Source organism: Bombyx mori, chromosome 13 (assembly GCF_030269925.1).
Source record: "Bombyx mori chromosome 13, ASM3026992v2".
NCBI classification, from domain to species: Eukaryota; Metazoa; Arthropoda; class Insecta; order Lepidoptera; family Bombycidae; genus Bombyx; species Bombyx mori.
Genome location: NC_085119.1, coordinates 3300525 through 3325489, shown reverse-complemented (window position 1 = coordinate 3325489; position 24965 = coordinate 3300525). Strand labels below are relative to the sequence as shown.

Sequence of the window (24965 nt, the reverse complement as noted above, 5' to 3'; positions counted from 1 at the left end):
TCTATTTATTGTGATGTACTTGATAATGATGAACACGTTTCATCAAATGTGTTTCATAAAAAAATAAGGATTTTTTATATTAAATATATACAAACACAACAATAAATATAATAACCTATTACCCATATGTACTGATTAATTTTAATGTTAATGTGATTACTAGTGGAAGGGCGTATTGTATTTCCGCAAGGGCAAGTACTACTGTCTTCTTGCCTCTTTCTGCCGCGAAGCAGTTATGCAGTGATAGTTTTTATATAACAAAAATTATGACTTACATATAAGTGACATATATATCACTAATAATAAAGTAAATGTAACGTTGATATCGAATTGTAAATGAATACAATTAGACGAGACTATAGTAATCATAGATCTTACCATTTACCACTTATCGCAGCGACTGTACAACTGCCTTGATTAGATGTATCTAACTATAGGTTTTCAAATTGAGATAATGAGCACAAGAAACTATTCCAATCTCGATCTAATGTTCATAATAAAACTTATTTTCTATATCTAATATTCTAGATTATTCTAATTACGGTACAAAGATAATCACTTAATATGCATATTTTCACGACAATTGTTTGATATAATATAGTATTGTAGTTGTTCCGACAATAGTCAAGTTTTGCGGGATAGCGAAAACATTTTACTGTCCAGTGTGGCAATTTACGACAATTCAACATAAGGTTACAACGTATGTACCTATTCATTTTAATGTGTATTTGATATATTATGACACTAAGTGACGGTTTTTACGATCATGTCATTAATGACAACTTAATTTATTAACTTCAAAATTTCTTCTCTACTCTCTCTATTCCGGTGTTTCCCAACGTGGGGCCCGCGCCCCACAAGGGGGCAATTTGATAATTAAGGGGGGCAATCGCACTAAATTAATATAGAAAATCTGTATTAAAATTATTTTGAATTTGAATTTCAATTTTTTATTATATGTTTTAAAATATTATTATATTTATTATGTTTTGATAACAATTTCATAGCGATTTCTTTCTAAAACGTATCATTTATGTTTCTTAAGTGAACAAATCAATTTTAAAAATCAATGTTAAAAATTATAATGGGAGGCATGAAATTTTTAAAAATGTTAAAGTGGGGGATGGCACAAAAAAGGGTTGGGAAACACTGCTCTATTCTAATTACAAGCGATAAAAAATTACGATTTCAAAAATCTTATTTTTAACACTTCTTTCCATAAATTTGTTCAACTATTACGTGTAAAAATATATATAGCGTCAAAAGTGTTTTGTCCCGTCATATGTTCATACGGAACTGCTCGAGTCACCGGGGAAGTGCATCTGGTTGTCGCCTCCGCAACTCGGAGTGGGAGAAGACGGCGGATCGAGAGACGCACGCGACTCTGAACTGAACGAACTGGAACTCAAATCCTCTGGTTCAGCTTCAAAACGGCGGCCTATCACTGGAAATAACGATTTAAATTATTAAACAGAGTGTTATAACAGAGAAGTGATAAAATCGTCTTCTCGCATTAAAACTGTATAATCTCAAAACTTACTAATTTTACAGGAGAGTGTTTTAAAGGTTTAATGTGATCTTTTTAATAGTAATCATCTTTGCAACGTTTATTTTTTATTTTTTACCAGTTACATTATCTGTCTTTTAAAGTAAGACAAAATATAAGTAAACTAAACTACGCTCTTTTGACAGTATTTATAAGAAAAATACTGGTGATACCAAATGATTCCGCATATTTACTCAATTTCGAATATTTTTGGAAATTGTACACTTTTAATGCGAAAAGACGAAATATTTCATACCATACAATGTATTCTCAATTTTTATTTATTTATTTAACTCGATGAGAGTTTCACTTTGTTTTAACAGTTTAAAAGAATATCACTCGTTCAGAAAATTAAAAACATTAATAGTAAGGAACAAAAATTAAACTACAAAAATGGGTCTTTTCAATTTTCATTTTTATTATGCTGATGCTATGAACGAATTTTTAAACACTCCTTAGGAATACAACAAAAAGTAGCCAATCTTTTTTTCTAAAAGGCATCATCTTATTTTTAACACAGAAACATTAGCGGTGTCTAATAGTATTTCATTTAAGAAACTCGTGAAGGAAATAGAGAACTTTTTGAACACACATTACTTAAATATTTTAATTATGACAGAAATTCGATTCTTAGAACCTGTTTCTTCTACTGAATCTTAGTAAATACAAACATTTGATTCTGTCATAATTGTGGTTGTGAAATAGAATATTACAAAAATATTTCATATATAAACTATATGTGTGTACTACGAATAAGAGATTTCATTGTTATGTGGTTCCAAGTCACAACCTAAATAACATACAAAGAAAAGATCGATAACTTCAAAACTGTGCCCTTAAAACTGAACCTATTCATATTTAACAGTTATCTCAAACTTAACTGTCACCAATATGTTTTCTTCATTAAAAGCTGCTAAAAAATTAACTAACTAAACGTGAGGCCAATTTACATAAATAACATGTTTTAAAAATTACTATTTCGAGTAACGTTAAAATAAAACTAGCAGACAAAGTAATTAGCCTACTTAAAAAAATCTCAAAAAGATATTATTTACATATTTTTTAAATACACAAGAAAAACAAATGAGAACCTATTTTTAAAATTAATAATATGTTAGGGTTTCATAATGTTTTATAAATAGGAACAAAAATATCTATTGATGTCTGTTGATCAAATCTTAATGTTATATATATATATATATATACACATTTAACAATTTCATTTCTAAATGTCCTATTTATAAGTTTTATCCTTGATTCCTTTATTTATAGTAATTTACTTTTAATGTTTTGCTATGTCAATAAGAGACAGAAAGTAAGACAAATTTACATAAATCTGATAATAAATAAAAATAAAAAGCACCTGTTCATTCGAAATGTCAGAGATTTGAATATTGAATCATGACCTAGAAGTATAAATTACCTACAACTGAATAGCTTGCGTTAAATATAAAAGAAAAGGTTTAGTAGCATATAACATTTATAACTATGCTTTGAGTTTTAAAAGAGTTAAATATAGTCATTTTTTTGTGTTAATAAATAATAGTTACGGTATGTATTTATTAATTGTTCAAAAAATATGTAATGCATCGCAATCATTTTATTGACATAAAAGAAAACAAGACAACTGAAATGATAACGGTTAAATAATTGCAGTTAAAAAATATATTAAATATTTGTCATGTTTCAAAACTTTAAAGCTACTTTAATAAATTAAAAGAGGATATTAATTGAACAGTATAAAAACCTATAAGGGACTGATTCGAAAAGTAACAACAGAGAGAAATGATACCTCGCATCTGAGCAGGTATACGCTGCAAATGTCAACAACTCACGAAGTCCACGTTATATATTATATACTTCCATAAGTATGGAATATACTTTAATATACTTATAAAGCCCACGCCTAAAATAAATAAAATAAAATAAAAACATATTAGTACAAAACAAGCACTGATCGAAAATCACAAAAAGGTATTATATACCCATAAAATTTTTTGTAAATTAAATAGGTATTAAAGTAATATTGAGGTGTGTACTGCGATGATCGTATACCGATATAGGCAGGTAAATGAGGTACGAAGAATTGATAAGCGTCTTATAGACATCCCTTCTAATTGCGGACTTTCATGACCAATATGAATCGTGATAGGATATGAAAGCAAATAACTAACACTAAAACTTGCAATTTCATTGGAAGCTAATTAATATATTTTTCGTAATCGCTAGCAATGATAAATGTGAAATGATTTTTTATAGAAAATTTTTGTGCATTGACGTTATTTTGAATGTTAATTTGTTACAAATCGTTTCGAATAAGCAAGATTTCATAAATTTATGTAAACATAAGTAATTATTTTATCAAATAATAACTGCTCTTTTTTATTCAATTAGATAAAAGTTCAAATAAATTATAACCTGATTCACTCAATGATCAATTAATTAAATTGTTTTTTTTATCCTGCAGTTGTATTTTTTTATGTTTTCAATTTAGTTCATCGTAAAAATAAATTCTACCTGGCTGTCGGTAGATAGTTTCTAAATAAAGTAGAAGAATATCAATAATACCTTTACGAGAATAGCTCAATAAAACGTACTTGCTAATCCGACTAAGTAAACCGAACTTATTTGGCATTTCAATACTTGGATTGTTAATTTTATGCTTTTAAAATAACGTAAACAAATAATTATGTTTTCTTTGTTTTGTTACAATCATTACAAACGTTATTAAATCAGTACAGAAACCGTTCAACATAAAACTCTAAGCAAAACTAAAAAAAAAATGTTTTGTTAGAATTTTTCAATATTTCATATTTTCGTAAAATACTGGCCTCATATCATTTCACTATTGTACTTAATTATAGTGTTATAGTTAAGTGCAGGTACAATCATATTTAGTATTACCAGACTGTTTCCAGCTAAGGCTTAAATTATTTAAATTAAATCTACGGCTGAGAAATAAGTACTAAAAGAAATTAATAATGTTTACTTTTAATGTAAGAACAGCTAACTTGCTGTAGAAATGAATATGGCTAATACTTTTTTTTTTAATATTTTCACTACGATTTTCTAGTTTTTTTTGTTTGTTGTTTAAAATAACAATAGTTAAGTCATTTTATCTTAATGAAACTGATTTTCATCATTAATGGCAAATACAATTTACGTATTATATTTTTTAGTTTTTTTTTTGTCTTTTGCAATAATTCCTAATTCAAATTGTTTTACTTATTAACTACTAAAACAGCAACACAACATGTCGGATATTATAAAAAAATATATATAAGAAAAAAAGAAATTGAATATTATTTTGAACACATTGTTACTTTTTCTTCTTATGCGATTTCTTAGATTTCGATACTTGTTTGGTTAGAAGAGTTGCAGCACTCGAAGAACCTGATTTTTTCTCATCTTTATCGCTGTCCATCGAGAGAGCCGGCGAACAGTTATCATCATCTGAAGACTTCTCCATCGGTTCGGCCTTGTCTGATTTAGGCTCATCGTCAATCTTCACTTCCTGTGTAGTTATTTTATCGTTCTCGACGAAACTGAAACCTTTCTCTTGCGTCGGAGGTACTTTTTCTAAATCGATTAAATTGAATGCACATGTTTCTTTCATGTTTGACAGAATGCTATCGATATTAATCTGACACAAGGGGCTGTCCGCGTCGCCTTCTATGAGACTGTCTCGCATCACTTCGAGCTTGAAGTCGTCTAGCGCAAACTCTAGTGATTCTAGACGAGGCAGGTCGCGGTTCACTGAATGATGTTCATCCACGAAATTAAGTTCAGACGGCTCATCGCACTCGGCAACCATAATATCTGTTCTTTTGCAGAGTTCTATGAGTTTGTCTTGTAACGAAACACTGGTGCTGGCAAAGTTGCTTTCGTCATTGGGTTGTTGGATTAGTGAAATCGGTTTGTTTTCCTTTTCCTCGGATTTCGTGTTCTTCGAAGCAGCTATGGAGCTCCACGATTTTACAGGTCTGTCAAAATTTAAGTCGGACTCTTGATTTTTGAACTCGACCGGTTGGGGAGACTTTTTGCGAGATTTATTTCCTCTGGTTATTTGAATCTCTGGGAATTCTTCTTGTGTTGAATCAATAACGTACACGTCTTTAACTTCTGTTTCGGTAAATTTCTCTGTAGATTTACGACGTTCAGTATATGGCGACAGCGACTTGTTTTTCTTCTGTTTAGAGGTCGCATTTTCTTTACGTGTGGGCACAAATACGTTTTCATCGGTATGGGAAACTTTGAGATTGTTTTCTAACTTTACCGGTGTTTTTTGTTCCGCTTTAATTGTGAATTCAGGTATCACCTCTATATCTGATGTATCGTCAAATTGTTTACAGTCTCTACTGAGCGATTGTGTCTCTACTTCTGTATGAACATTTTCTATTTTTTCTTTACTCTGACTTTTCCTTTCGGGCGTCAGGCTTTTAGGTGATCGTGACTTTTTAGATTTAGAACGTTCGCTAACGTATGTACCAGTCGTTTCTAGATCTTCGAAAGGTGTCGAAATCGACACAAGCTCAGTAGACAGCTGCTGTTTTTCTTCAATAGCGTGTATTTCGACGAAACTGTCATCTTCAGATTTACTTTGCGCTTCGTCCAACTGCTTTTTCTGTTTACTTTTCTTTTTTGATTTTGGTTTTGGTTCGTCTACCTCTACTATTTGATTAACTGTAGCTATGGGCTGATTGTTTTCGGTTAGCAGCATATCCCAAGCTTGGTCTTCATTCTTTACATCATCTTGATAATCTTGTGTAGCATATTTCAGGTCCATTTCTATTGTAGGTGGTGCAACAGCACCTAATGGTGGAAATTCTGTTAACATATAATCATCATCGGCAGTTTTCGTGTTATCTTTCACTTCATTCTCTGATTTAGAAATGTATGTTTTCTGGGATTTCGATTTGTTACTAACAGTAACCGTAACGGTCTCTTCGACGTCGCCAGGAACTGAATCGTCTTTGACGACTTGTTTGACGTCTTTTTTAGTTTCAACAGATTCGCTTGGCACCTTCTCAGAAACACCTGCAATCTCTTTTGATAGTCTCGGCGATGATTTCTTCGAACGCGCCTTTTCCCTTTTGTCTAATATACTCTTCTCGGCAGGTTTCTCAGAAACAATTTTATCGGTTTGCTTTACAGTATTATTTTCGGTCTGTCTCCCAGAGATAGCATTCTCTTCTTGCCTCTCACCTATATTCTCCTCGGACTGCGCTTCAGATTTCCTTTTCTCAACTTCTCTCTCGGAGACATATAATTGATCGTGTTTTTCATAGACATCGCGCTCAGCTTGTTTCTCAGAAATACGTTTCTCAACTTGTTTTTCCGGAATATTTTTCTCCGCTTGTTTATCAGGCTTCTTCTTCGCATGCTGTACTTTATGAATATTCTTTTCTACTGGTTTCTTCAAATTCACATTTTCAATTTCGTTAAAATCTTCCTGTTCAAATTTTGCACTTCGTTTCGTTTCTACAGAAGGTTCAGTTGGAACCGATTTTGTTTTCTTTATTTTCTCTACCCGGGTTCCAACGTAGTTTCCTACTTCTACGAATCCTTTATATTCATTCGCGTCACTGCTCTTAAAACTAATGTCACTAGCTTTACTATCGGGGGTGGGAGTCATATCAGTCAGCGGGCGGTCCGGTGGGAAAACGCCGCAAAGCTCGCGCTCGATCACATTCACACTTTCACGTTGATGAGTCTCTCTCGCTTCTATGTAAGGAGCGAAGGAGTCGTAGAAGAAGTCTGCGGGGAAGCGCTGCAGACCGTCGTCGGCAGAGAGCGTCTGCACGGGGATGGTGGTGGTACGGGGGAGGGGCCGCACGACGAGGTCGTCCCGCAGCGGGTGCGCCAGAGCGGCGGGGGCCACGGGGCGGAACCGAGCCTCGTCGCTGTTGGGCGCCGTGTGCAGGTCGGGGTCGACGACCTCGCGGACCGCGGCGGCTGCAGGCTCGGCCGCGCGCCGCACCACGCACCCCAGCGGGTCCACGGTGAGCTGCACCCCCGCGCCCCGTCCCTCCTCCTCCTCCGTTTCCAGCCGCCGCTCCAACCGTACCCACCCTATACGAAACCGAAGGCAACCGTTATTTTTTTATTCAACAAAATCAAAGGGAAGGGCTCTCTCTCTCGAAACGAGCGAGTTTCAGAGTGAAGCTCTGGATGAATTTAGTTTTTAAGCGTTACGTATGTGAAATGTGATACTGGATGGCTTGATGAATGAGGATGCCCGTGTAATTCAAACTCTTTATTTTAATGAAATAAAAGACGAAAGTGCGGGCCGGCCCGTATCGATCATCGCGGTACTGATATTGGGCACCCTCATCCTTCTATGGCGATCCACAACAAGAGAAGCCCCGCGAGTTTTTAAAAGCCAGGGGAGGTTATTGATGGATGCCTTTGGCTTCGATATAGGGGCCGGCGGCTGATATCCAGCCAGGCTTGTGGGTGCAATGTAGTCACTTCATATAACTTCTCTCTTGATAGCTATGTAGCGTCATGTCTTCCGTTTACATTTCTATTGTTATTGTATACTATCAATAGATATCAGCCTCTTTAGAAAACACATTCTGCTTTATTCTGATAATTAATTCACAGCAACTACATATTATTTTTATCTATCTATTTTTTATAACAACTTTTTATCCCACTTATAGTCAATATTAATAAATATAGTTGTCCCACAATTACTATATCAATATTATGTGAGGTATATCAATATTTCAAATTCGAAATTTCAAAATTTATTTTTAGTACTATTTGAAATAAACCTTGTTTTGCGATAATATTTCATTTAGCAAATCAATCCTACACTTCATATCAGCCTGAATCGTACGTCAGATTAGTGCAAATTAGTAAAATGTTGGTATGAAATATTAAAAGTATCAAAACTATTTAAAAATAGTGCTATAAATAGTACCATTTTTTTGTTGCATTGATAGGTGATCACACTCATGGTACAACTTGTGTAAAGCGGTTACTGGAGACTTTGAAAATGACAACGTTAATGTCGCCTCACACTTTGAAACATGCGGACCAAATTCAATAACACTGGGTTTTAGGAGACTGCTTCCCCGAAAACGAAGACAGATGATAGTACATAATAACGATACTGATACTGATCTTAAAAAACAATAATATTTTTAAAACGTTTTATTAGCATTATTTACGCTCCATCATGTTAGTACAGCTAAATAAAACGATAGTTTCATAAAAAATATATTACTTTACTTTAAAAAAAACCAGCAATGAAACACAAAATCAAAAACAGCTGATGCTCGGGTCAACGAACTCCCGAGCGCCGCGCAGACTCGCGCGATCGCACAAATACTTATTTACAACATTTGTCTAGATAACTATCATAAGTACTATCGTCTGACTTCGTTTTCGAAAGCGGTTTCCTAACACCTACTATAGTACAATGACTGTCCCCACCCTTTACACGGTACGTAAGACTGTTTGGCGCTAAAAATAGGCGGCATGGTTGTATCCACCCGTGCGGACTTACAAATACATAATCGTAAATACTACTTGCCGACAGCACTACCCTGTTTTTTTTTTTTTTATTGCTTACATAGGTGAACGATCTCACGGCCCGCCTGGTGTGAAGTGGTTACCGGAACCCGTAGCCATCTACAACGTAAACGCCGCCACTCATCATGAGACAAGAGTTCTAAGGTCTCGGTTGTAGCATTACAACGGCTGCCTTACCCTTCAAACCGAAACGCATTACTGCTTCACGGCAGAAATAGGCGGGGTGATGGTACCTAACCGTGCGGCCTCACAAGACGTCCTACCACCAGTGTGTCGGTCCTCGTGACGGGTAGAATTATAAAGCTGAGCGTACCGTGGTCCTCCTTCATGGCCTCGGCGAGGTCCTCGCGCAGCTGCACGTCGCACAGCGAGGGCGCGCGCCCGCTCTCCGCCAGCAGCGAGCGCCGACGGAAGCTGTCCGAGGGCGAGTGCTCCAGCGAACCTGCAACATATGACACACACCATGACAATTGCTTTTAAAAAAAAACACGTATCCAATTCGCATTTTCAGCGTTTCGAATGATATAATTTTCATTGTTCTGTGGCGGTAGCCATCGAACATGTTTGACAAATGCCTGAAGCGTTTACGGCATTTTCAAGATAAGCTTGCATATATACAAGTTTCGAACAACATTCGGACCGACTGTCTACCGAGCATATCACCTGCTCGGTGGAAGACATCCCCTTCGTCATATACCTACAGTTCCTCATATTAATTTAAACTCTTTAATATTTCGAAAACCTATTATTCGATTACGGACAATATCACATCTCTACTTCTATGACGTCACCTTTGTTTCACTCTTGAATCGAAATCTAAATAGCTCTTTGTAAGTGGCGGCTTGGCTGGCATTGCTGAAGTCTATGGGCGACGGTAACCAATCACCATCAGGTGAGCCGTATGCTCATCTGCCTACAAGGACAATAAAAAAAGATGTGTGGTGTCGTGGGACACCGGATAGGAACGAAGTTCCTTATTATAAAAATATTAATTTTAAGTTCTATTCGAGGTATAAAGAAAATAAAACTAGAGGTTTCACAACAACCCACGGTCATTCGATAACGTGCGAACTTATTGTGGTACACTTCATTCACAGTTATTTGCATAAGAGGTAATGTATTGCGCAAACGAACCGTCTAGATCGTGGTCAATGAATCATAAAAAAAATATGTTCTTTTTTGTACGTTATTACAAAGAAGTCGTACACTGTGTGCATTACTAATAAAAATCTTACGTTACGGACTTTTTTCCCGGTTAGGGCACCCCTCCGCATCGTCTCATAAGGAACTTTGTTCCAAAAACTGTGCTCACACCAAAAAATGTGTCGGAGCATAATACTACTACTACTAATAGTAATGTTTAGTGAGCATTAGTGAGGAGCACATACTTGCAGAGCCGGAGTCGACCAGCACCGGCACGAGGGGCCTGACGCCCGGCATGTTCACCGGCGTCGAGCGAGCCACTCCACTCTCCACCTCCACCGTCTCCGCTTCCGACAACGAGGAGTTTGACCTGGCGACAAAATTTGATCAGATACCATTCGCAACGACAAATTTATAAACTTGAACGACTCCAAATTGCATCAGCATGTATTATATGTATACAATTCCTATTTTTTTAATTTCAATTGAATTATTCTTAGGGATTTCATTGAGAATTATAGAATTTTAAACTTTAAACTCAGAATTTTAATTGGGAAAATTTGTTGGCTTTTCAATTATTTACGGTGTTATTATTGCTTGTCTACGCGCATCGCTTACATCACACTATCCGACACAGATATCAACTTTTTTACCCTACTTATTTGCTGGCAGCCTAAGAGGCTAATCTCATTACGCCCGGACGGGTAGGTGAGCTCGGGCTGAACCTGAAAGAATTTGCTAACACTAGCCCTAGCAAGAGCAGTGCTTCGCAGTCTACCGCCGGATCGGAATCGCGACCAATTAAGAAGATCCGGCGAGAAACTCAGTGGGCTTCGATATATAAACTCACCCGGTAAAGTTGTACGTCTTGAAGACGAACTGTGGTCCCATCCACAGCCGGCGGTGGGGCCCGGCGTGGGTCACTATCTCCACCTGGGACAACCAGCGCTCCTCCTCGCTCATACAGGCGTCCGCGCATCTCTGTACACAGCATCCAAATATCACCATTATATTTTATTTTCATCATCCACCCTGGGACAAATTAAATTGGAATAGCCTGCTCTTACGCTTCAAACCGGAATTTGAGTTTACGACATGATGTTATTAATTCGTCCTGCCGTATTTTATGGCTTCATAAGTACGAACACGACGGACGTCCTACCTATGAGGCTACGGACGCACATTATTATTCAGTGCATCATTAGCTAGATTAGCGAGCGGCGTGATGGGAAACTATCGTCTTGGCCATTAACAACTTCAATACTAAAGTTGCTAACAGCCCAGCCATAATATACATTATTTAATACTAGCGACTCGCCTTCGCTTCGCTTCGGAAACATTAAATTTTATTATTGATAGGCGATTCCCGCCATATTGCGCGCGGTACGACAATAACTGCAGGTGACGCCGCGAGGCGAAGCTGGTCTAAAAAATGTAGCCTAATTTACTCCTTATATCATCAGCTACCTATCAGTGAAAGTCTCGTCAAAATCGGTCCAGCGGTTCCAGAGATTAGACGGAACAAACAGACAGACAGACAGACAGACAGACAAAAATTGTAAAAAATGTTATTTTGATGTATGTACCGTATATATATATATCCATATGTATGTAGTAAAAAGCGGTTATTTCAATATTACAAACAGACACTCCAATTTTATTTATATGTATAGATTATGACATACATTGAATTTTCTTAATTACCCAAAATTACAAAAGGTATATATTATATGCATTAAACACAATTGTAATTAACGCAAATTTTGCTCGCAAAATTTTCTTTTTATTGTCAGAGGTTCACAATAACGCATGTCAGTCTGTCAATTATCTTAGATAGATGACAGTCTAGAAGTGTGGAGATGTGTGAGTGTGTGACTAACCCTGCAGGAGAGCGGCTGCAGCAGCGGGTTCGAGGGCGGCAGGGGAGCCAGCAGGTCGGGGGCCGCGGGGGGTCGCTGCAGCCGCCACTGCGACACCGCCTCCACCTCCAGCTCCACCGCCGACTCGTCACAGATCTTCTCCTTAGGGATACCTGGACCGAAATCAAATATTAGCATTACGAGAGGACCGAACCGATATCCAATCCGCCGCTAATTAATTGATATCAAATCTCATTTAAAGTTGATCCTCAGAGCCAAACACACGTTTTTTATAGGCAAAGGGAACAAAAACCATACAGCCAAATATTTCGTAATCAAAGAGCGTTGTTGTATGAAAAGTGAAACTGAACAGAAGAAAATGAAATTACGACAATATGCTTTAGATGAAATGAAATACAATATTTAAAAGTAGCTCAGTAAAATGATGGGGATATTTTGGAAGAACTCTGTAAGCCACTTTCGGGCTTGATATTTAATTTCCCCATACTGTTGTACTTTCACAAATACTAAACGATTAGTAATCCACCACTATTAAAACGTTTGAACCTAAAAAAACACTAACAAAAAATAATTCAGACAACTGGGCACTTCGCATTACTGTCAACAATGTCGGAGGCCATAAACAATAGGATGTAAACCTCATCCGTTTTTTTTTCAAGCAATTGAGACTTCGATATCTATCAGTTAGTACCGATTGAGCCGTGAATTTATGCGCACATCTATAGCAGTAAAAAAATGTACTCACTGGAGTGAGGCTTGGGGTGCAGCAAGAGATGCAACAGCGATCCGTCGGCGGCCACCAGGTACAGGGCGGCTACCGGCGACCCCCGACGTCCGCTGACGCCGGGGCAGGTGGCGCCCCCCGCCACCACGGGGCCGAACCGGGCGCGGGCCAGTAGGGGAGCCCTGACGCTGTCCTCCGACACCGACGATAAACGCTGTCGCCCTAGCACAAGAATGTTCACAAATATAAATCGCACGAAGATTCAACATTGCATCTTTTTTTTTTTCTTTTTTTTTCCTATCTAAGCTGATAGCCTTGAGAGACTATTTCAGCGTAACCTTAACTAGTAGGTGAGCTCACGGGGCGCAAACCTGACGACGTTGCTAACACGAACCCTAGCAAGAGCCGTGCTTCGCAGAATCTACCACTGGTTCGGAAACGCGACCCACTGAGAAGATCCGGCGAAAAACTCAGTGGGCTGTGTCCGAAGGTTAATTTACTCGTTGAGCCCTTCGTCGCATTGCATCTATTGTACTAAATCAACAGTCTTGTGTGTGTTTCTGCGTACTCTATAGTCTCAAGCGACTATTCTTTGTACAGTTGTTGGTACCCTAACAAAGCTTGTGTAATAGTATCACAAATGTACGACAGATGGAGTGCGAGTAGTTTAACCAAACGTGACTTCTATACATTTAGCGATAACCACTACAGCGTGCTTAGCGCGAGTTTTTTAACTAGTCGATCGCGTAAAAGTTAACTCAACTTTGTATGTCATGGGAACAGAGCCCCTAGCGGAAAAATAAAGGAAGTTGTTCCTACTCCATAAAAAATTCAACAACCCAACAAATTATAATTTGCGTAATTACTGGTGGTAGGACCTTTGGTGAGTCCGCGCGTACCACCATAGCGTATAGAGTAATGCGTTTCGGTTTGAAAGATGGGACAGCCGTTGTAACTATACTGAGATCTTAGAACTTATAATCTCAAGGTGGGTGGCGCAATTACGTTGTAGATGTCTATGGGCTCCAGTAACCACTTAACACCAGGTGGGCTGTGAGCTCGTCCATACACATAAGCAATACAAAAAAACTGTCAAGAGTGACACGATTGAGAAGAATTTACTAGCGGAAACTGATTGACGTGAGCGGATAATCTCTTACCCGAGCTGGTCCTGGTGAGGGTGTGAGTGGGCAGGTTGGTGGGGCGGAGCTGCGCGAGCGGCGCGGCGGTGCAGGGCTGCGGGTACGGGGGCACGCGCGGGTTCGGGAACCACGCGCCCGCCGGCACGCTCTCCCCCACCTGCGCGAACATAGGGGCGTCATTGCAACACCACTATCTAACCTACGCACACTCATACACCAACGGAAGTCTATTTGAAGTTAAGCTTAATAGATCTTATGCCGGAACCACACTGCGTTATGCGCGCAAACAGCAAACATTCCATCCCCATTTCAAACGGATACGCCGAATTACGCTATGTTCGAATCTTGCAGGCGGGTGCCAATTTTTCTAATGAAATACGTACTTCACAAATGTTCACAATTGACTTCCTAGGTGAAGGAATAACATCGTGTAACAAAAATCAAATGCACAAAATTATAATTTGCATAATTACTAGTAGTAGGACCTTTCGTGAGGCCGTGAGCACGTCCACTCACTTACGCAATTTTTTTTTTTTAAAAAGTCTTGAAAGACACGCCGTTTTGAAAACACAAGATTGGTATTCGTATTGTGCATGAATGTTGGTAGCATTGTAATGGCAGACGTACAGGGCTGCGTCTGGCCGTGGCGGCGGCGTGGATGGGCAGGCCGGCGGAGCGATGGAAGCGCGACAGTCGGTTGACGACGCGCGGCTGCGTGTGGGTGCGCACGCCGCACGCGCCGCCGTACGGGCTCACCGCGAACACGTGCGTCGTGCCGCGCAGCGTCGATATGGCCGTCCACCGTGAGTCCGGCGATATCGCGATGTCCTGTAACATTTAACCATTACTTTTTTCACAAGTTCAACTTCTGCATTTTCCGGGCTGTTCCACAGATCCCTGGAAAATTACTTTTAAATTGTGGAATGAGAACAAAAATTCAAATACTCAAATTCAATCAACAATCAATCATATTTAGAAATTCTATAATTTATTTCTTGTTAAATTTTAATAATTTCGTTTATTCCCCCTACCTATGCTGATAGCCTTGAGAGGCTATTTCAGCTTCTCCTTGGCGTGTAGGCGAGCTTAAGAGGGCTCAAGCCGGGAGTGTTGCTAACACTGGCCCTAGCAAGAGCCGTGCTTCGCAGAATCTACCACCGAATCGGAAACGCAACCCACTGAGAAGATCCGGCGACAAACTCAGTGGGCTGTGTCTATGGGTTAATTCCCTCGTCGAGCCCTTCGTCGCAAGCGACAGGTTCGGCGAGGGCGGTAGCCGGTGCTTGAGGTACCCCAAAAGCACCGTTAATGGATCGGGAGGATCCGTAATGACGTGTTTAGGACGACGTCGACCATTCGGTCCACAGGATCGGGTATCATAATTTCGATTATTCCAAGCCCGTTTCCTGAGATATCTGAGATAATCTAATATTTGTTTTATTTTATATAATTGATAATCCAATACATATGGTACGCGCACACACCTGGACCTTCGCCGTGGTGTCGCCCCTGTGCAGTATGTAGAGGTGGTGCACGGAGGCGAGGCTGGGCCCGCACGGGTGCGGGTTGATCCGGAACACGTGGAAGTCGTGTCCGCGCCGGTCCGCGGTCACCAGCAGCATGCCGCTCGCGTCGAACTTCAGCGCTATTATCGCTTCCGAGTGAGCGACGAAGTGGGCCACTATAGGGTCGCACTGCTCGTCGTTGTCCTGACCTTCCTCTACGTTGAAACCCTGGCATTAACAATACATATCTCACTGTTACAATGTATTTAGAATCTGGTAACCTTATTATTAATATCAAGTGAGTTTTGGCCTAAAGGTCTAGACACCAGGCCACAATATAAAAAAAAAACAAGTGAATTTCATTCAAAATTCAAGAGCCAATGTGTTGACCGTATTTCAATTTATAACACTTTCGATACTTTAATTCAAATGAAAATAATCTTAGTAACGTATCTAGATTATTAATGTATACAGAGTATCCAATATGATAAAGTTTTCAAGTTGGACCGGACCGGCGTTAAAAATAATTTTGCCCATGTCTTTGTCTATTCATATAACCTTGATCAATATTAAAGGTATTGTCGGAAAATGAGTTCGATCTACCTCGATATCTAAAACGGTGACGACCCCGGGCTGCTGAATGTCAGTATTAGGCGGCGACGGAGACTGCGAGGTGCTGCGCCCGCCGGCCAGACTGTGGGCGACGCTCTCGCCGAGACCGCGCAGACCTTTGCTGAGGGACTTGGCCGCATGAAGCACGGTTGCTGTGTAACTGCTTACGCCCTCTGCTGCAATGAAGTCATTATATTTGTTAACGGACCACAGCCCACGAAGTTGATGTAACATAAACGCCCCCGATTGAGACATGTCGTGGCGAGCAACCTCTTTACTAGGACATAAGACCTACAAAGACTAATCTATCGGCACGCTATGATGGCCCTTTTGACGTTTGTCCATTCATGAAGTTTCGTATTAACAGTAATTTTATTTGAAGGGGCAAATTGCTGTTCTTTATTGTCAATAGTGACGTGCAGTTAGTCATAAAATTTATCGAATGTATTATTGTAATGTCAAAACGGCCATCATAGCGTGCCGCTAGTGTAGACACAGCTCGACACAGCAGACACGAACCAGACGACAAGAAACGAATTGACCGTTCTCATATGTGCATAAAATAGACGACAAAACAACTAACCGACTGTTCAAGACATGAGGTCGAAGCCTCAATAGAATAGCGTCAAAGCTGCTCCCTCCCTTCAAAACAGGAATAAATGACTGCGCTTCACTACAGAACTAAACAGAATGTGGTGATTTACGACATTCTTCTGGTTTTAGCAAGTTTCTCGGTTTCTCGTGGTCTCGACAGTTTAAGACCGTGACCTCAAATTATATTTGAAAAGTTTAATACATGGATATGCATGCTAAGCTCAAACTAACAATGCTGTAATGTTTGTTTTTAATAAAGAAATAAAGTTTTGTAAATTATTAATAAGAGATACTCAATGTGCGGACCACCAAACAAAATTTAAAATTTAAATTTGCCCATTGATCAAAAAGGCTGCTAACCCCCCTTACAGTGTAATGCATAAAACAATCTTGGAAACAAATTATATTATACAAATAAAATCGTGCTTTTAACGTGTAATCGTGAGCTATTACAAACCTTTTCAATTTCTGTCGCATGTTTACAATTTAACCTTTTCAGATACATTGGCACATGTGTATTTATTATAGTGTATTATTTGCATATTTAACTCTACGCTAAATGGTCATGTGTGGATATATTTTTTTCTATTGAATATTCACAATTTTTGTATTTTTTTTTAAATTGCATTGTTTTCAATATAAAATGGACAAATCACAATAAAAAATAGTTTAAATTCGTTTTTTTTAACTTTAAAAATTCGTCACCGAAGAGGTTAATGACGGACGAAAATAAAAAAAAAGAAGAAAGCATTCTTAAGAGATTCCAAAGGAATTTTTCGAATCTGAACGATTTTTTCCACGATCCATTACAAATATGACAGACCTCGTGCGTGCGTATAAACATCTCCCACGCACTTGTAAATAACATTAAACAAATACTATACACATATTTTATTGCCTTTGTTGGCCGACGAGCGCACGGCCCACTATTTATTGTATATTTATATGTAATTAGTCACCGTTGCTAATGAACGTCAGCATTGCCTACTAGATTATGCCACTAGAATCTATATATTAATACGTGAAGCAAAAACTTTGTACCGTAAAAATGTTTACGAAAATTGCGCGGACGGAGAAGTATGAAAGGACAATGCCCATTTTCTTAGGGCGTTTGGGCCCCTAAAAAAAGTTGTCGGGTTATGATGGTTTTAACATAATTTGATAGACAAACAAATATCGTTTCATATTCAGAAAACGATTTTTATATTCTCTCCCAGGTTTAAGAGAAATCTGTTTTTTTCTGCAGCTAAAATTAAGTTATTCATTGTTTTCTTCGAAATCAATAATCGCTCTCATCATTATTTACAGTATTAAATAAGTTAATTGTGGTTAATGTTGCTAGAAATAAGCCCTTACGTACATTTTATTATTATTATATCCTCATAATAATAATAAAATGAAATGAAAATCCGGAAGCCGGCAACGATATTGTTGTTGTTGTTTTTAAATTCACCAATAAGCAGGCAAAGAGGGTAGCCTATACAGCCTAGTCTGTCGTAGTTATATATTTTTTTTTCAATAAAATGCTAGTGTATCTCTTTTTATTGCGTATGTATTAAACGTCAATTTATATTGACACCCAATTTATATATTATACATCACAATAAACTATTAAAAAAATATTAAAATAAAACTTCAAGTGACGCTTCATTCGGGTTGCTGCCAAAACTCTCTAATCATATATAATAAGAATAGAGTAATGGTAGACCATTGAGATTTTTACTAATGGAATCAATAATATCTAAAAATATTAAATAATTCATGGTTTTAAGTAATAATAATTATTACAATATATAAATATTGAATTGAACAAAAATAAACTAAAAAGTCTGTTAATTATAACCATTAGCTATTTTTTTTAATTTGTTGTTCAAGTCACAGACAACTCTTTCGTTTGGCATCTTAAAGGTTTACTATAAGGCTTTATGGGCTAAGCCCTTTGCCTATTGGCGAATTTAAAAACTATGGCACTCAGTTTTGGGATGTTATCAAATAAGTAATTTATTTTTTTGTAAAACAATGCCAGGTTTAAAGAAATGTTGATTAAAACTAAACAACGTAAAAAAATAAGGCATAGTTTTTCAAGTACAAATAGTTTTGACAGAAAGTTGGCCCACTTTTGGGCATTGTCCTTTCCTACACTTATAGAGAATATAGAGAAGAAGTGTAGGATGCTAATATTTTTTTTAATTATGCATAAAAAATACATAAAATCAATAAAAAAAACATTACACACACTACTCTTGGCGAAATCTATGACTATAGAAGTAAAAATAGTCTTTGACAATGAATCATAATAGTGTACAAGCTTATAATTTCAATTAATTATAATTGAATTTCGAGTACCGTGGGACCACTAGTACGTATTAATATACTCTTTGTTTATAGTCAATTGTCAAAAAAAATTTATCGTTTAAAGTCTTTGGTCAAATTAAGAATAAATGATTAATGTTTGTCTTTAATATTATTTATCTGTAGTGTAGATTTGTTGAAATCTGTGATTATATTATAGAAATATAATAACTACTACTATTATACATTTATCGGTCACGCGTTAAAAGCAAACATCGCACAGCCGTTAGTCATGCACGATGCGTGGTCGCAACAAAACAACGATACCGATGTAAGGTCAGCAGCGGCTGTTCACTTCGAACGCAATACAATCTCGTTAACGTCGTATACAAAGACGTTTGTGCGTATTGTTTAGTTGCGATTAAATCGCGGAACATCTGTCTTATCGATTAGATTACGCACGTAAGGTGTTAGTTTTAGAAGCCCTTTTGTAACACACTATATCTACCTTTTAACCCATACGTATTCACTGGAGGGTAGAACGTGTCGAGAACTCACACTAATACACCATCTTTATTACAATACAATTGATACTCGATCGAACTCAAGCTTCAAAATGGGCGGCGACATTCCCTTTGTTATGTCTATGGGCATATCTCTATGAATATCGTTTATATACTTTGCCTAGTTGGACGCCAAATAATAGTCATTTACTACTACTACTCCTGAGAAGCCGCCTGAGGTTCTTGCCGGATCTTTTCAGTGGGTTGCGTTTTCGATTCGATGGTAGACTCTGCGAAGTACTGCTCTCGCTAATCTAGTGTTAACAACGTCCGCAGGTTAGTGTCCCGTGAGCTCATCTACTCGCTGGGTTGCAAGAGCCGTGCTTTGCAGAATCTACCACCGGATCGGAAACGCGACCCACTGAGAAGATCTGGCGAAAAACTCAGTAGGCTGTGTCTGTAGGTTAATTTACTCGTCGAGCCCTTCGTCGCAAGCGACGGGTTCGAGGAGAACGATGACAGGTATGGCTACCAAACTAGGCAGAAAAAAAACCTAATAATTTTATAAATTATGTTTAACAAAGAAATAAAATCATTTATCTTTTTTTATTGCCATTGTATTGGCATATTGTAAGCAACGCCAGAGGCACAGCTAAACCCAGTGGATTACCACTAAATTCTCACCTTCGCATCCACCGCTGCTCCTCTTTGACTGATTGAGCTTCTTATCAGCGTAAGCCAGCCAGCGATCTCCAAGCGTTAAGGGGTTTATGGGCGCGCTTCCGCCGAGCGGGCACGGACAAGGGTAGCACGTGGTCACGGACATCCTGTCCTCCAGGGTCCCAGCGTCGAACACGGCGAAACGTTCAGAAAACGATATCACTACTGAACGCTTGTTCGCCAACACGTCCAATATTGGATTCTTGAAGTTTATTCTCTTAACCTGTCAAAGAAGAACGCTTACCTTTTAGGAGGCTTAAATAAAAGCGGCTCTAAATAAAATAATAAAATGTTTATTTTATGTGAAAATGTAAAATGCTTGTTGTTAAAAATGGCGGGGATCGTGGCCTCTTTGATTTTTCTGGTCGCGCATGCGCGTGGCGGAACAAATTTCTATACCTTTATGCGCCCTTAACATACATACATAATCCTTCCATTATCAAACAGTACAAGCGAAAACGTATGTTAATCAAAATACTAGACTTTCGAGTTATATCGGATACTTTATACTTTACGATTATCGTTGGTTTCATTCAATTCCGATTTTTATTCAAATGTGCTCCGATCGACGGATCGTATTGTTGTACAGTTTTAACGCGCTTTTATTAGCTCGGTATGTATGCATATTAGTATTTGTTTGTATGTTACGGAAGCTTTGAACGTAATTTTAAATCCGATTTCAAGACGTTAGATTAACTAGTAAATTTGCACACGCATCAATGATTGATAACAATGCAATAATTTTATAACTCGTCTCTGATACGCTGATCGGTTAAGAAAAGATTAAGTTTAAGCTGCATGTATTATTATCGATTCGATTTATCGGTAGAGTTTAAGCATTACGATGCGATCGTAACGATTTCTCGTAGCGTGTTTAGTTCCCATTAAATCCGTCTGTGTATAAAAAATAACACAAAAGAGTAAAATGACTAATGGGACAGCTGTTATACCATATTAAGACCACTGTGCTTAGTACGAGTTTTTTAACGTTCTCTCTAGCGTAAAAGTTAACTCAAATTTATATGCAGTTGAAACAGCGCCCCTAGCAGCAAAGTTAGGCAAACGGCACACAGGTCAAAAGGCATTAATTTTTAAACTATGGGTATCATGAGAGGGGACTTAAACGAAACCGTTGACCGCGGTAACAGCAGCGATAACAGTAACGGTATTTATAGAATCACCTAAAATCTGAATCGCCCTAACAAAATTTACTAAGTAAGCTTTCATAAGAGTCATATTTCATAAGTTCCGACAACATTTAAGTCCTCTTGGCTGAGACCGTTCTCGCCCATCTATCCTGATGACACTATAAGGTCTGCCGGATCACCAGTGAATATCAATCCTTCACTTCACAAACAAAAAAGAAAAAAAAAGTGTCGATCGACTGATTAACAGCACCGCTCTGTAGAAGATCTTCTCTTTATCATTTACTACAAAGTACAATTTTATTTTGATAAATTACGCGTAGTAGCAAACAGTAATTGAACGCGCCACTGTGACCTGTCTCGATTTCCGAGAATCGATTCGATGCACCACCATATAAATACTCGTGAAATATTCTATGCGTATGTACCTATTCGTATAGAAAAATACCAAAATAAAAATTTTATTTTTATTTTTATTCGCTACGTACATAATTTTATCTACATAAATTGTTCACGCTTATTAATTACCTACTTGTTTTTTTTTTGTTCTTATTATTTTATCAGTGGCTTGGGTGTTTTTGTTTCGTAATGAATTACGCATATTTAATTTGTCGATTTTTTTTAAATTCACGTACATTAACAAGAAGTATTATTGAAAATTGTATTATTCTTGACATTTCTTGTATTATTGAAAAATGGCGTTGAGAACTTCGTTTTGTTTTGATTAATATAATGACATACGACATTTTTTTAAAACACCCATATATTTTTCTACCCATATATTCTATATTTTTCGGTTAATTTATGCAGACAGTCGACCGCCACCATCACCATGGTATTGACAGTATAAATACACTATTAACAGGCTGCTACAAGTGAATCCACGTGAACTAATTTCGAGTTACGAACTTCACGATTTACGAAATAACTGAAACAGTGGTAGAACCTGATACTGCTAGACAACGAAAACCTTCATGGAAATTTGTATTATTTATCACACACAACAGACATGTTCAATAAATTACGTTTCTTTAGGCCAATGTACTTTTACAATGTATTCTTGATAATTCTTAATGAACATTTAATGCATCAAATGTAATGATACATATTTTTAGTCATTTTATATTTAAGTTATTTTATTGACTAGTCAGACATAATTTTTTTGGCTCTTTTAATGTGTATTAGAACTTTTTGTTGCATAATTTTCAATGGCACCTTATCCTAATAAGTAGGTTTACGACATACAATATAGATGAATCATCAAGCAAAGGTTAGGAACAAAATAAAAAGGTTACAAACCAGATCAAAAGCAGTTTGACATTTTAATTATACAATTACTTTATATTTTAAAACTTTCAACGCTTCAGATACTTTACGGTCTTTATCAATGATTCTCAAGGATCTCGCAAAACATTAAATTACATACCTGTTCGCCGCCTCTGATGGAGATGAAACTGAGCGCACAAAAACTAGGTCCTGGGCCAGCAGAGTCACACAAGGCGATGAGGGGCCTCTTCGATGCAAAGCAGTCGCCGTGCTGCGGAGTGGGCAGTATACGGAGCACCCTCACTGTGCCTTGTCGCCACGACAGTACCTCCTGAGCGTCACCCGTGGGGGGTATCAACCAAACCTGAACCCCAGAGCCATAGCCCAGGATCAGAAGTAGGGGTGATGTGTCAGAATCACTTTCGCCTTCTGGTGTTGGCTCATTGATGTCGGCAGTTTCGAAACTGATAAGTTTGAAAAATATACATTTGTAATACAATTAATTTTCATAAATATTAATGATTATGTGTTTACTTAAAAACTTATTTCATTGCCTCTTATTTCATAATCATCATAATCTATATAATAATATAAAATTTCAAAAACTCACCGAGCCCATTGTATAACATCCTTAGGGTCAATGTTTGAGGAGGAGGAGAGAGTGACGTCATTAATGAAACCAGAGACCGCATCAATAATGCTGCGATCACTGGGTGGTCGCGGAGGTACAACCAAAGGACCCCCTGACCGTATGTGTCGCGGCGACTCCGCTGACATCTTGTACTATACTCTTCTACAAAACAATAACAATTAAAATGATAAAAAAAAAATTTCACAAAATATCTACTCTAAAAACAAAATTTCAAATATGCGTCAAGAGTTTTTACTCTTTTTCTGTATATTCTATGATTTAAAATGTAGATAGACTATGAAAGTAAATTTTTCTAGGAACCAAAAAGCAAAACCGAAGTTTAGTTAAAACTAAGTCTCTCACAGGTAACTGCCAAGAATAATAACAATAGAATTTACCACTAATATATTTCCACCAATAATAATATTTAATTTAGTGCTATTTTGAATCAGATCATTCTTCACTGAATTTATGTATATATCAAACAATGAGGTCTCTCAATAAATACCTAAAAATAGCAGAAAAAAAAGAACCAGAAGGTCAATCATTGATCAACCCCAGATGGTAAAAATGACAAAAGTCCATTTTTCCTTAATATAAAGAAAAATATTTTGAGAATATCAATATTGTTTTTTGTTAATCTATTATGGGGAAACTTTTACGAAAATATAAAAAAAACCCTGGAATCGTAAGACATAACTGAAGCTAAATAATTGGCAAATGTACAGATTACATAATTTGGAAACAAAAACAATGGCACAGAACTTTATGAATATTCAATAGTTTTACTTATTTAACAAAAAGTGAGTTTTGTTGACTTTATGTCGAAACAGCTGGGTAGCGTTAATTTAATAGATACCAAACCTAACTAGGTACAAGCAATATAAGTAAAGGGAACCGAGGACAAAGGAAATCGATGCAAGTTCACCACCCTACAAAATGGCCTTAAACTAAACCTTTCGACTTAAATTATAAGAAACAACTACAATCTACGCATTACAAATTAAAACCTACCTTATTTACGAAAACAATACTCATTTTAAATCCATTTTCATGTAAAATGCAATTGCGTCGTTTACTGGCAATCGAAAACAATGACGTCACGACGAATAAAAAACAAACTTTCAGACATTTCTCAGGCGCTCACAAAAATGAGTAAATTATATTACCATACATACACACATTAAATAAATAATTCACAAATAAATTAATTTTATGTACAAAATATACAACAATTTATGAGAACAGATGATTCGAATGTCAATACTACTCAATACTAGACTTTACGCCAATGTCGTGATAATAGGGGTACTAACATAATTGAAGAATCGATTCCTCGTTGAAATCGATACTTTGAGTTCGATCGAGTTAGAATGAATAAATTCAATATTAACATCGGAGATTTTAAGAATCAGATGTGGCTTAAAGGTATAGCAGTTGGTGAGCTCGTAATGAATGATGTGGCTATGTCCATTTTAATCGTGTGGGTAAAAATATTTCGAAGTAAATAGATATAAAATGCACGACGAATGACTTCTACATTATAGAGATTCCCTGCTATTTTGAGCTTCGTTTCCAATGTAACAAGACAAAAATATTACACATCATCGAAGTCGTCGTGTCTTACAGGATAAAACATCTGGTACATTCGTATCAAGCGGTGCAAATATGCCGAAATATAAATATGATTTATTTATTGAAATCCGTTCATAGCAAATGG

The 24965-nt window shown here is 37.4% G+C and overlaps 1 protein-coding gene across 2 annotated transcripts; it reads right to left on the bottom strand.

The window, feature by feature from the left end:
- Nucleotides 1-1940: 1940 nt before the first annotated feature.
- LOC101744657 (uncharacterized) lies at nucleotides 1941-24537 on the bottom strand. Of its 2 annotated transcripts, none has more exons than XM_038015091.2 (14): nucleotides 24260-24537; nucleotides 23225-23407; nucleotides 22775-23078; nucleotides 20168-20426; nucleotides 16086-16270; nucleotides 15462-15710; nucleotides 14605-14805; nucleotides 13996-14134; nucleotides 12857-13057; nucleotides 12112-12263; nucleotides 11082-11212; nucleotides 10477-10601; nucleotides 9402-9530; nucleotides 1941-7618 (listed from the first exon to the last, which is right to left on the bottom strand). In XM_038015091.2, exons 2-14 carry the CDS (start codon nucleotides 23389-23391, stop codon nucleotides 4866-4868), a joined length of 4995 nt encoding a protein of 1664 aa, XP_037871019.1. In that variant the 5' UTR covers nucleotides 23392-23407; nucleotides 24260-24537; the 3' UTR covers nucleotides 1941-4865. The 2 variants fall into 2 exon arrangements, with proteins under 2 accessions (XP_037871019.1, XP_037871020.1); XM_038015092.2 differs by having other exon boundaries at nucleotides 16086-16267.
- Between the last annotated feature and the right edge of the window lie 428 nt (nucleotides 24538-24965).